The sequence below is a fragment of the Phyllostomus hastatus genome, unplaced genomic scaffold (assembly GCF_019186645.2).
Source record: "Phyllostomus hastatus isolate PE091 unplaced genomic scaffold, TTU_PhHast_1.1 phas_scaffold_78, whole genome shotgun sequence".
Lineage (NCBI taxonomy): Eukaryota > Metazoa > Chordata > Mammalia > Chiroptera > Phyllostomidae > Phyllostomus > Phyllostomus hastatus.
The window spans coordinates 83,158,222-83,171,756 of NW_025334041.1; the positions used below are offsets into that span (position 1 = coordinate 83,158,222).

The window sequence follows — 13,535 nt, forward strand, 5'->3', positions numbered from 1 at the left end:
AGGCTTCTTAAAGCTAAAGGACCAACATTAATGAGTTTCCAAAACATACCTAACACCCCATACTACTCATTCCTGGTCTTGTCCAAAGCCTGAAGCTGCAAACACACTCAAGAACAAGTGGGACAGATTTTTAACAGGGTGCCGAGACAAGTCAATAGGAGAAAAGATTAATCTTTCTAAAAATGGTGTTGGGACTAGATGTGCACATGTGAAATGAGGAAGTTGGATCCCTTCCTTACAGCACACACAAAAATGAACTTCACGTGGATCGCAGACCTAATGTAAGAACTAAAATTATACAACTCTTAGAAGAAAACATAGATGTCTGTGACCCTGGGCTATTCAAAACTTTCTTAGACATGACACCAAAAGGACAGGTGACAAAATAAATTTGATTGCATCAAAATGAAAAACTTTTGTGCTTCAAAGGACACTAGCAAAATGAAAATACAACCCACAGAATGGGGGAAAACACTTGTAAATCATGTCTGTAAAAAGGACTTGTATCCAGAACATACAAAGCGGTCCTACAACTCCACAAGAAAAGCCAAGTACCCCAACTGAAAAATGGACAAAGGATTTCAACAGACATTTTTCCAAGTAAGATATACAAGGAACCAATAAGCACATAACAAGACGCTCAGCGTCATTAACCATGAGGGGGATGTGAATCCAAACCACCACGGCACACAGCTGCACACCTGCTGGGATGGCCGTAATTCAACTGGCACATGGCAAGGGTGAAGATGTGGGGAAACTGAGCCCTCCTACATTGCTAGAACAATGTAAAATAGTATAGCCACCTTGGAAATATTTAGCAGTTCCTGAAAAAGTTTAGCATGGAGTTCCTTTGACTCAATAATTCCATTCTTCAGGAAAAATGGAAACATACAGCCACACAAAAATGTGTATGTGAACTGTCGGAACAGTGTTATTGATAATAGCCAAAAAGTGGAATCCACATGTCCATCAATGGATGGATAAACAAAATATGGTATATCCATAAAGCTATAAACAAAATATGGTATATCCATTTAGCTATAAAAAAAGAACAAAGTACTGATACAACACAGATGAACCTTGAAAATGAAAGCAGTCAGTCACAAAAGGCCACATATGATGTGATTCTATTTATACAAAATGACAAGAATAGGCACATATATCGAGAAAGTGGACTGGTGGCTGCCTTGGGCAGGCCTGGGGTGCCTAGGGACTGCTGGGGGCGGGAGACAGAGACGATAAATTGGCACGGCATTTCTTCTCAGGCGGGTGAAGCCTTTTGGAACTGACTGTGGTCGTGGTTGCACAAGCCTGTGACTACACTAAAAACCACTGAACATTCACTTTAAACATATGGGGCATATGAATTCTATCTCAAAAAAGCTGTTAAAATTTTTTAAGTAGAAAAAGAAATGATGTGCTGCTATTTCGAAACATCCCATTTGTAAGAAACCAATGTCACAGCCACGTTCCCAAGCACGAAGGAAACAGGCCTGCCCCAGGACCGGCTGGGTCCCAGGCTCGTTCGTTTCTCTGTGAGCCTGCGCAGCTGTTGAGGGCTCGAGCCAGCAGTTCTGCTCCCAGCAACTCATGGGCCGACAAGCTTCTTAGAGCAATTTGATTTTATGATGATAGACATGTATTTTTCTCTCTTAACAGTAAATTGTTTTTGAAGCTTAAAGTGTGGCACAAAATTTTTCTTTCTTTCTTTCCAGCATAAACAGATTCACTCCATTAAGGCATCTGAAACTCACTGGGTAAGACGTTTGGAGCAGGCCACAGTGCGAGGATGACCAAACCCTACATGTTAGATGCAGAGCTCTACGCTGATTTGTTCTCTCCTACTTCTCCATTTCTTTCCTTTGTCCAGGTTCTACCAGCTCTAGGACAAAGGTCTAAATCTCCACCCTACCCTCCGTACCAAGAGTGCTGGATGAGAAGAGATAAAGGAGCTTCCGAACTCCGGGGGCTCATAGTTGAGCACCCACCCACCCGTGAGCCACTTACTTCCCTCCTTCACACCTATGGCAGGGCCTGGTTAGGGTCCTGGGAGCAATTCCTGCCCTGGCATGTCTGGTTGGTGAAGGATTCAGGAAGAAGAGAAGCTAAAATTCTTTTCCCGGGTGAAAATAGCTAGTTTAGAGAGGAGTTCAGAGCAGGCACCAATAGATACATGCTGAAATAAATGAACAACCAGATTAGCAAAATAAGCAAAACTTATATAAGCTTTATTATAGAAAACTTTGAGATACAAAAGAAGACCATGACAAAGTCTACGAGTAACAGAAACTACATCATGAAGTGTCAGCACTCAGGGTACAAGGAGGTGGGGGTAAGGATGGGAAGGTGGTTCACTCGGTGCTTTTCTAGCTTCAGAGAGTCAGTGAGCCCACAGCATAGCCAGTACATCCTGGTATTGGTTATAAACCATTTACAAAGGTGTCTACCTGTGGGAAAGGGAAAACCCAACAGTTAAATTTCACTTTGCCAGCAGACTATACAACAGTCCATCCACAATGCATAAGTAGTCCATGAGTTTTTTGAGAAGGGAAAACAGGTATGGAGAGGAAATGTGACCTGCCTAGGGTCATACGGTATCAAGTGGCAGAGCTGGGAATAGAATCCAGAAGTCTCCATTCCCTAGTTCTAGAATACCTTAGAGGAGGAAGTTAGTTGGGAAGCACATATTGTAAGTTAACTTTTGAACAATTATTGGCCCCAAATACTTTAGAAAATTGGGATTATATTTGCAACTTTTACAAGGCTCCACAGGCTTTGGAATGTGAAATGTAGTTTGAGGCATTCTGTTTAGGTTTGAAGCAAAGATAAAAGTGCAATAAAGGAACGCCATTAGAAAGCAGGAGCTCAGGCCCTCCCCACCTTTCTCATGAGTTCTTCTTGTTTGGTTACTTCTTTAGAAAAATCATCGTTGACATCCAACACCAGCACTGGAATGTTCAGCAGGGCCTCAGAGTGGAGCCTGTAAGGAGCGCAACCATTTAGGGAACAGAAAAAAGAAGCTGAGCCAAGCCTCACATGCTCACCACGTCTTCGTAATCCAGAGAACACATCTACAGTCACATGGCTTCTCAATGAAATGGTGTGTATACAGCAATTAAAAAATAATTTATGCCAGGCTGGGTGAAAAGGTTGAAGGAATTAAGTAAAAAAAGGAAAAAACCTCACAGACATAGACAATTGTACGGTGATTACCACAGGGAAAGGGAAGCATGAATGGTGATGCAAAGAGATCTGACTTGGGGTGGTGGGCACACAACACAATTACAGGTGTGCACACCTACAGGTGTGTCCTGTAGAATTGTACACCTGAAGCCTGTATAATTTTGTTAACTAGTGTCCTCCCAATAAACTCAATAAAAAAATAAACAAATAAATTCATATGTTTTAAATTGTGACCAGGATGCAACAAAATTCTATCACCAGAAGAAATATCAGTCATTAAAAAAAAAAAGGAATTCAATAAAGTTAGCTGGAAAGACTAAGGCTAAAATTTCTCTTTAGTCTTAAGACTAACCCTGAAGGTGAGAGCCGCAAACATTTAAGCAGAGGGCATACCATGCCTAGAGAGGAAAGGCCAAAACTAGCAGTGTCAACTTAATTTCTCTGAAATTTTTCAGCCGTTCACCCTGAGCCTATTATATAATCATCATCAATCACCATGTCCAGCCCAGTGGAATGTCATAAAACAGAAATCTGGGGAAATACAATCTAACAAAGTCTCTTGGCATATACAGACTATACCCAGTGTTAAACTTCTGAGCTGGAAAGTGCTTGAAATTTCCAACCATTTCCAGTACACTCTGAATCTTCTTATGGGGCTGCGTGTCGAACTCCCTGGGTTTTACTGGCTGGCTGTAGAGAGGCGGCAGGCCGCTGTTCTCTCTGCTGCTTACTTGGTGGTCTTGTGAACAAGCCAGGCTTCGTGTTGATCATGAAGCTGCTCGAGATATGGCAGCTCAAGTCCTATCTCTTCTTTCCTGTCTCTCTGGTGTAGCCTCTTCAGACAAACCTGAAAGACAATCCCCAGGCCCTGCTGAGCTCATTCTTGGCTGTTACAATGCAGTCTTGGGGAGCTCTCAGACCCATTCATAATGTCTACCCTGGATGCTATATGCCCCGACTTTCCCTCTCTGGTCTTGTTTTCTTATTCAATCACAGGTTAAGGGCAAACATCATCCACCCAGGAATCTGGAATTACCCTGCTTTTTCCAGGAAGTCACTGAATGCTCCTTCATATCTCTCCTTGCTTCTCTCTTACCTCTGGCCTGGTCAGGTCCTTATCAACTCTCACCTGAACTACAGCTAGAGCATTTTGGCTCTCTGCCTCCTGGAGATGGTGAAGGGTATGGAAAGGGTCCAGGCTTTAAGGTCAGAAAGTCCAGGATTAAATTCCTGTCTCCACCATGCACCAGTGGTGCAATCTCTGTGGGCTTCCCTTTCCTCATCCTCTACTCACCCACGGGTCACTGTGAGGATTCAGCAGGTAAGGCACGTCAAGTTCCCATAAAATCTGTTCTTTCCTCCCGGTCTGTCCACTCAGTCCACCCTTCCATAGGACTCCAATATAATGGCCTCACTCTCCATGCCTAAAACACTTCCAGGCTCCTTACTGCCTACAGCCACCGCCCCCGGGTTCAAGGAAGTATGAGTAGCATCACATTTACGAAAGCGTAAGTATTTGCAAACATCTCTTTCAGATCACAGCAAATGCTCTCTGCAGGAAAATGCAAAATCTGCCTTGGTCAAAGATAAAGAAGAAAAACAGTGAGGTTTGGGACTAACTTTCCTTTCTTCCCTACTTCCAGAGTGTGCATAATTCCCTTCTGATTTCACATGGTAGACAAGTTTGAAGCACAATGGCTCAGAGAATGTCACTTTCTTCTTTACCTGTCACAAGGCCATTCCCAGAGTCTGGCCACCCCTCCCACATCCCCACTCTCAATTTCCTTAGCCCCTCTCCTGGACTCACTACTTTAGCCAGATTTGACAGCCTGCCTTCAGGGCAGACCAAGCTCTTTTACACCTCCAAACTCTTGCTCCAAATGTTTGCTGTGTCTCAGTTGTCTTCCCTTCTTTCTCTGCATAGCAAACATTTCATTATTCAACGTCACCTGTCCTGGAAGAATAGGTGGATTAACCCACTGATTTTAGGACTTCTCTCTTCCAAACACTGAAAAAAACTTTATTCCCAAATGTAAACTTAATCCCCAAATATAGTGCACAAAATTCCTAAAGCACAGAGTCTTTGCTATTTCCCTCTTGTTCTGTCGTTCTTCTACGGAGACAAAATCATGTACAAAGATTTCACTTATGATCGTATGCCAACTTTTCAAATTAACAGAGACAGATGTTAATAGTTTTAGAACTTATCCCTTCTGGTCTCTCCCTCTTCCCTCAATCGATAATTGTCCCAAACTCAGATGAAGTCCTTGTCCTAGGAAGGCCCTGGGCACACACAGACTTCCAGGGGCACTTTGGCTGCATCAGATGACAGAGGAGGTCTGCACAAGGTGCTCCAAGAGGGAACCCAGGAGGCAGGCCAGAGCCCACCCTGCTGAGGGCTGAGCCCTGGCCTGGCAGAGCAGTAGGTCATTAAGTATTTGTTGCACATATTCATTTAATGTTTTAATATCTGATTTAGTCTCTCTATCCATTTTCCTTTTAAAATGTGTATTTTCCTATTTTCTCCTACTTTAAAAAAATCTTTTTCATTTCTACTTTTCTTTACTCTGAACCTGCCTCTTTTTCTTGCCTTCTGCCCCTACCTACATCCCCTTCCTACTGTTGATGGCTTCAAGGCATTCCCCGTATTCCCTTCCCTCCGCAGTCACACAGCTTTTCATTCCTGCCTTTCAGCTGCCCAGGTCTCCACCCCACTGACAACCAACCAATATTATTAACTTTTTATATACTTTCAAATATATTTTACACACATACACATTCACACCCATCTTTTTTTCCAAAAACATACGCATACATATAAAAGGTATCCTACTATACATTCTGCTCTTAGGTTTGTTCACTTAGCAATGCACCGTGGAGATTGCTACATGTCAGTAAAATACTTTCTTATTCTTTTTCAGGACTTCGGAATTTCCAGTGCATGGATGGGACACAATGTATTCAGCTGGTCCCTACTGATGACCACTTGGGTTGTTTCCATTAATTTGCTCTCACAAACAATGCTGCCTTGCACATGAGACATTTTGCCCATGTGGGAACGTATTTATGGAGTAAATCCCAAGGAGCGTAATTAATAGGTAAAAAGGTATGTGTGCTTGTTAGTACATATTGCCAAACTGCTCCTTAGAGGCCAACCAATTTCCATTCCTGCCAGCAAGGTAAGCCTCAGGATTTCTAAACATAGAAAAGCTACCTGATTTCCTCTCTGAGAGAAAAGTATTATCAGAATTAATAAAAATGTCTATTTTTAAAAATGTGACTTCCTGTTTTCAATTATACCAAGGGCAGAGCAATTCTTTTAATAAAAGCTATATTTATTCATTCATTGCTGGCAGGCAAACATTGCTGCTAAGGTCTTTCCTATTAAAAAGGCTAATATTTCCATTTTTACTACTAATTTGCTTAACAGAGCAAACTTCTTCCCTGTAGAAGTTTGAGCATGGGGCATAATTCTTGCTTTACTGGTATGGTTACAAAAATTCTTTTTAAAAGAAGCCTGTGCACACAGTACTTTAGTCTGGTCCCTCCCCCTCAATGGGAGGACACACCTGAATGTAAACAGGAACGGGCAGTGTATATGCAAATACCAAGGGAGGGACCCTTCTGCCCATCTGCCCCCCTTTCCCTCACACACACCCCCTCATAAAAAGCTGCTGCTCAGACTGCTTGGATGACACAGCAACTGGGTGGTGACTGCTGGTGGGCCTGGCCCCTGTGCTTCCCAAACCCAGGTGCCATTTGTTCCCAGGCATTTCCGCACACTGTCTCCAGGCTGCAAACCGCCAGGCAGGGCCTGGCTCTTGGAGGCACACTGGCCGGCTGCACTCTCTTCCTGTCCACAGGTTTGGGTGGGGACACTGAGGCCCAGCCACTTCTCTTCTAATGTTTGTTACTGTTGATTTGCTTGCTTTTTAGAATTTTGAGGAGAGAAGATGGAAAGGAGCAGAAGGTCCTACTTAGTTTAGGTCCATCTCACATGCTCTGAATCAGTATTTACCAGGGCTCTGCACTGGAGTACTGGTCACATGCATGGCTTTTTACACAGATGTTTTAACCTCTGTTCTGCTCTTCTCTTGAATATAGTTACCTCTCAGTCTCACAGAAGGTCAGGCTCACTTCATGGAAAGGATACCAGGATTCCTGGGTCCCAGGCTCTAATGCCTTCAAACCAGTACCAAAATCTCCATCCAATCTCAAAAAAATTAAACTATTTTTCTTTTTCTATCACTGGGTTGCAATAATCCCTCAACTTCCCTAAGCTGAAATACCTCAGTTAGTTTCTCCAAAAAGATACGTCAGCCACACCAGCATCGTAACAGTACTCACCACCACCGTCACCTTCATTGCTCCCTCATCGCAAAGCCAACCGAATGCACAAAGAAGTGAGCAAGCCTTTCCTGCTTTCCTTGCTGGGTCCACTTCAACCCCAGCTCCCCAGAAACAAAGCCTCTGCAGCTAGCCAAACGCCCTATTCCGCTCTCAGGAACCAGTCCACCCACTTCCCTGTCACCACCAGTACTGTCTTCATGGTACTGAGTTGATTATGATGAAGTTGTTCCTCTGGAAAAGGTCAGGTCAGCACTCCCAGTTCCTCCAATGCTCAGCCCTCCAACCCACTGCACCTTGCGGCCAGCCACCTTAGGACTCCTACCAGAAACCTGGTACCTCTTCAAACTCCAACTACAATCTTCAGTCAGGCCCAGCCCCACTGCGGCTCGCTCCACCTCGGCCCGGGCCACGAGCCCTTCTGGGACCAGGACTTTCCTCTCACCCTGAACCCCACACTCAGCTACTTTAAGTCATCCTCTTTGGCAGGGGTCCTCTTTCCCCTAATCACTGACACCAATCCCTGCCCTCCACCCCAGTGTATCACCTTCCTAATATGCCTCTTCCATTAATGCTCCCAGGCAATGAAGAGTACTGGACAAGGTCATACAGATGTGACCCAGCTAGTCAACTTGCAATGAATACATCTCATTTCAGCTTGCTTCTTTTCACTAAAGGTTCTCAGTCCTGTGGCCTCACTGAATCTCTAGTTCAGTTTTACTTTAAACCTTAGATCCTATTTATTTCTATTGAATCCTTTTCTTATTTCCTTCTGTGACCTAGTTTCTGCCTCACAATCTCCAGAAACTCCTGATACAAAGACCCCAATAGCTGGTCCCAGTCACACTCCTGGACTCTCTCCTGGCTGACACCTTCCTGGGGTGAGGCCCTTCTTTCTGGTCCTCACCTCCTTAGCTCCTGCCAGCCTATGTGACAGGACTCTCCCACCTGTTTTTGGACACAACTCAGTCTGACCTCAGGCTTCCTCTTGTCTACAAGGCTCAGTTCTCTCTCCAAAAAGCAAGGCCTCTGGTCTGGAGAGAACTTTCTTTCCTATCCTAAGATCATGTGGTATATCTGGATTTGACTATACATTACCTATATGTCTCAAGACTTAGAGCAACACATCTCTCAAAAAACACCTCCTGCCTTGACTCAGGACCCCACTCCAGAAGAGCCCTTAGACACTAGTAGTCTGAGCCATTGGATTTAATAGGTAAGAGCCCTTCCAGGGAAAGGTTTCCAGGGACTGCCCAAGGTCACTGCCAGTCTGCAGAGACCAAGGACCACTACTGGCTCCAGAGACTTTGGTGCTTCTATCAGAATCTGTGCTAGGCTGGCTCCGTAGTCCAAGTCAGAGAGTCATGGAAAGCAATTTCTGTAGTCCATGCTGCCTTACCAGTGGCATCCTCAAGGTTCAAAACGAGGCTATAAATCAGGGCAGTACCAGGATGAGATGAGGTAACCTCATCCTCTTGCTCCCCACACACCATTCAAGAAACCATTAAGATAGCCACAGGGGGAGGGAAAAGCTGAGGTAACTGGCTATAGGTTACCTGGTCAGAGGGTCCAACCTGTAAACTCTGGGTGATAGAAAGAACGCCCAATTTGCTTTGGTATATCAAGAGGAACCCTTTCTGTGCACATTTTTTTTTACCCTTCTGCTGCAGAAGGCCTGTGGGAAACAGGGTGCTCGACGCTAGGATGGGAGGGTGTTGACCTAGTGCTCTCTGTGGTCCAGACAATACCCATAGTCTAATTTCTCCAACCAGGAAATCGGGGGCTTGGGAAACATCTCCTCTCAAGGTTCATATGGCCCTCAAGTCAGAGGCTTTTGGTTCTGCATTACCTGGGGAGTAGCCTGAAGGTAGATGAAGCCGCATAATTGGAGCCGGCTGGCAAACTCCTGCAGGAGAAAAGAATGCCATTCCTGATAGATATGCCACTCCATATCATTGATGGAACCATTTTCAAAAAGACTCTTTGCAAAGATATACCTGGTTGGAAATGTAAATGGGGGGAGGGGTGGGGGGGGAGGGAGAGAAGAAGAATGGGAAATGGAACGGGCAAAGGAGAGAAAGAAGCAGAAAAATCAATAATCAACTTGTTTCATGGCTATTCAAATCACTTAACCCTTTTAGTGCCTTAACAATTTTGAAGAAATCTGAATTTTTAACCAATATTCCCCTCATGTTCAACACTAAGATAGAAAATAGCAACTGGACTTGAGAAGCCAAAATCGCAGCTCTCCAGCTGGATTAACCCGCTGGGAGAAAGGGGCCCTGGAAGGGCACGTTGTATCATTGGTTGCTAACAATTTTTTCCTGCTGGAAACCAGTCAGACACACAGCAAAGGTGCATGTACACTCAAACTTTTGAGATGTCTTTACTATAATTGTAGCAAGCCCCTCAACAAAAACCAATCTAGTATAAAGCACCCACCGCATTTTATTTCAAAACAGGGCTTCTGGGTCTCCAGGCTGCTGAGCTATCCTTTGTTTAGCTGAGAAGTATAGAAGCAACTGTATTTCAGCAGCATCACCTACGGAGCAGGAAATAAATGTATTTCGTCCTAACTGCAGGATTATCAAGAATGCAACTTTTCTCCATAGCACACATGAGCTCTTTATTTACTTGCTTCATCTGTTGAGCCTCTAATCTAGACATAAGAAGGCCAAATCTAAAAACCAGCTGGCTTTGCCCCTAGCTTACTTCTACTACTAAAGGAACATCTGATAAATTGGAAATAAGAGGTAACCAGAACCATGGCTTCAGCAGGGTCAATTCTCTTTCAGACCTCAGACATCTTGATACAAAACACAATTTACATCCTAAATAATGAATTCCAGTTTCTAATGCAATGCCCAGCAACTGGGCACTTCTGAGAAAAAGAAATTCAAAACCCTTGTGTATGAATGGCTCAGGAAGTATATACCGCACAGTTGTGTGCTGTAAGAGAATGGGTTGCAGAATCACAATCCTGAGCCTGATCCTGGCTCCAAAAATTTACCAGTTGTGTCACCATGGGCACGTCAGTAAACTCGGCCCATTTTTTCATCTGTATAAAGAGAGAACAGTGGAACCTAACTCACAGAGTTGATGTGAGGATTGTACATAATCCAAGTACTTAGAGGAGTGTGTGGCACATAATATCCAAGGTGTCTTGGTTGTTATAACTCCTTCTTTGCTAGGCTATGAAGACACCAATCTGAGAGCTCCAGGGTCAACTCTTCCAGGCTGGAAAGGTATAGCGATAGCCTAGCTAAAGGTAAAAAGAAAAGAGGTGACTTCTGTCACTCAATTTCTGAAAAAATGTTTTCAGCTGTGTCATAGTAACATGGAAATTAAGATCTTATAAAGAGAACTTAATGATCTGTTAATAAGCCCTACAAAAAGCTGTTGCATTCCTGAGCACTTCTTTGTTTCTCTAACTGGTGGTGACTGCCAGGGAGAGTGGGAGCAGAAGGCTGTGGCGCTGAATGCTAAGGGCAGGGCCCCACTGCAGTCCAAATCAAATGCAGGGGCCGCAAGGAGTCCCTGCAAGGACCTAGGTGGCAGGGCCCCTCTCTAAAACCACATGCTATTGTTTCTTTAACTCAAACAGGGAAGATCCAGGTTTCTTCCTCTCTGTCGTCCACTCAACCAAACGACCGCGTTCCGCCTGTGAACGCATACAACACACGAGCATGTGTGCAGTCGCAGAGTTCCCTGTTAGACTGCAGTCGCCGTGAAGGCACAGACTGGGTCTGCTCTGTCTCCTGTCGCAGCCCCTGGCCCCGCCTGCCGTCTGAACACGGGTGCCATTCAAGGTATCTGTACTGAGTGAATGCACACATGAACGAATTTTTAAGAGTAGAAAGGTTCTAAATTACCATCAAGATTAGAATGTGTAATTAGTTATCCTTTCTGTCTTAAAAATGCCCCCTCTGAAGAAAACATCTAGGATGTTGTAGCTGCCTACAGTGCAATCAATTCTCATCTCTTCCAAGAAAATAGTAAGATCTTGTAGCTTCTAAACAAAGTAGCATTTTGATTTCTGAGGGGCCTCTCACATGCCTACCCTACTAGTGGGTTGGAAATAAAAAGACCAAGAGTGAGTACATTTCCAAATAACCTAGGTGATTCTATGTAACTCATCTTCCTAGTCCAGAAGGCATGGCTTTGGAAAGGGGAGAGGAAAACAGGAAGCAGTATACCCAACAGGTGAAAAAGAAGCAAAATCCAGAGCCCAACCATTGGTAATTCACAAATTTAGCTTTTATAAAGAGGAGGCTCTCTCTTGGAGTACCGAGAAGGAATGCATAGCCCACATGATTTGTTTTCATATCTTGCATGATTTTAGGTAGCATTAAAACAAAGTAACATGACATTTACAAATGTACTCTTATTTTTCCTTCCAGGAGGCTTTATGGGAGCACTAAGAAGCAGAACTAGGTTGTCTAACTTGGAATTAAATGGGCAACCAACTCAGTGTCTTCAGAAGTGAATGGACAACAAAAATGCAGCATTTTCCATTTTGTTATTTAAGATAGACCATCATGCTTTAAGTTTGCAGGTTCAACCACCCAGTTGTGGTGTATGCAGGAGACAACCAATCAGTGTTTCTCTCTTGCACACTTTCTCTCTCTCTCAAGTTAGTGAACATATCCTTAGGTGAGGATTAAAAAAATAAGAAGGGTAAATCCGAAATAGAAGCCAATTTCACAAATGTGCTATTTCTTCTTAGAAAGACTTTCTTGAAGAATAAAAAAAAAAGGTGACTGCATCTCTCATATCGTTTTAGAAACACAAATTTTTAGTTCCATCTGCTATCTTCTTCAAGGTGATAACCAACCACCGATTCATTTGGTTTCCTAGCACATATACTGCTTAAGTGTCTATTCTGTGCCTTTTAGTGTGTAATGATTCTATTAGGCATTTACCAGCTTGCCTCTGTGCCAGAAAAGAATAGGGAAACATAATCAGTGGAGATGTGGGGAAAAAGTGCATTTAGTTTATGAAAAACACAATTTTCTTTCTTGACATATATGGTAGTCCTGTGTAATCATAAGTTTGAACAAAACTGTATAGTGTTGTCTTAAAAAAGGAGGCAGTTTTTAAAAGTACAATGTTCAATGACCACAGTGGTGCAGGGTCTGAGCAAGAAGAGAAAACCTACAGCCCCAAGCACAGGGCTTCTGACTGGTGGCGGGTTCAGGGTCTTACCTGTCACTGTACACAGACCTCTCAAAGATCTGTACTGCTTTCTCGGCCTGTAAGAGCTTCTCAGGGAAGGGCTCCAGCCCTACTTTCAGGCGGGTCATAAAAGAAAATGTCTGGAATGTGTAGGACCATCGTGCTGGCTCCCGATACATCAAATCCAGCAAGTTCCCCAGATTTGGGGTAGTGCAGGCCTAGAGGGAAATTACAAAAGAAGAGAATTTCCTAGAAGGCATATTTACTTCATTGTGTTTACCTTTTCCCCACCCCCCTGCAAGTTTAATAATCAAGGAGAGGAGCAATTACAAACATTTTCTTTAGTCACTGCTACATAATCAAGGAACAGATTTTCTACTTTATTAGACAAGAACCTGATACAGGAAGATGATATGTCATCTTCAACGTACCACAGAAGAGCAGAGGAAGGGCCCCACATGGAATTAGAATATTACTTACTATTAATGGATTTGTGGAAACTGTCTGAGGGGGAGTTAACAATCAACAACCACCTAAAACTCTACTTGGAAACAATTTTTTCCACTGTAACACTATGTTGCCTTCCTTTTGGGCTTCCATATGTGGCTATTTCTTCACAAAACTTCAACCAAGGCAAGAAAGCAACTGTTTATTTGAAAATCTGACCAAACAAATAAAATCCTTTCTCTCTCAAAGAAGGGCTACAATTTTTTAACAAACAAAACCCTCCTCCATGCTACAGACTTTATGAAAGGGATCTGGTCACCCGCTCACTCAGCACGTGCAGGTGGAAGCATGTGTGGGACACTCAGGAGCCCTGGATCCTTTCT

At 43.6% G+C, this 13,535-nt stretch overlaps 1 protein-coding gene across 4 annotated transcripts in view; it reads right to left on the bottom strand.

Moving 5' to 3' along the window:
* Positions 1-2,198: 2,198 nt before the first annotated feature.
* DGUOK (deoxyguanosine kinase) overlaps positions 2,199-13,535 on the bottom strand; it is a 34,779-nt gene continuing 23,442 nt past the window's right edge. For 2 of the 4 annotated variants that reach the window (XM_045828565.1, XM_045828569.1), the window contains 5 exons: positions 12,736-12,923; positions 9,380-9,527; positions 3,915-4,030; positions 2,881-2,980; positions 2,199-2,447 (listed from right to left, as the gene is read on the bottom strand). In XM_045828565.1, coding sequence (XP_045684521.1) covers positions 2,421-2,447; positions 2,881-2,980; positions 3,915-4,030; positions 9,380-9,527; positions 12,736-12,923 — 579 coding nt within the window. In that variant the 3' untranslated portion in view covers positions 2,199-2,420. The remainder of the gene's footprint in view (positions 2,448-2,880; positions 2,981-3,914; positions 4,031-9,379; positions 9,528-12,735; positions 12,924-13,535) is intronic. The other 2 variants (XM_045828566.1, XM_045828567.1) reach the window with 2 other exon arrangements.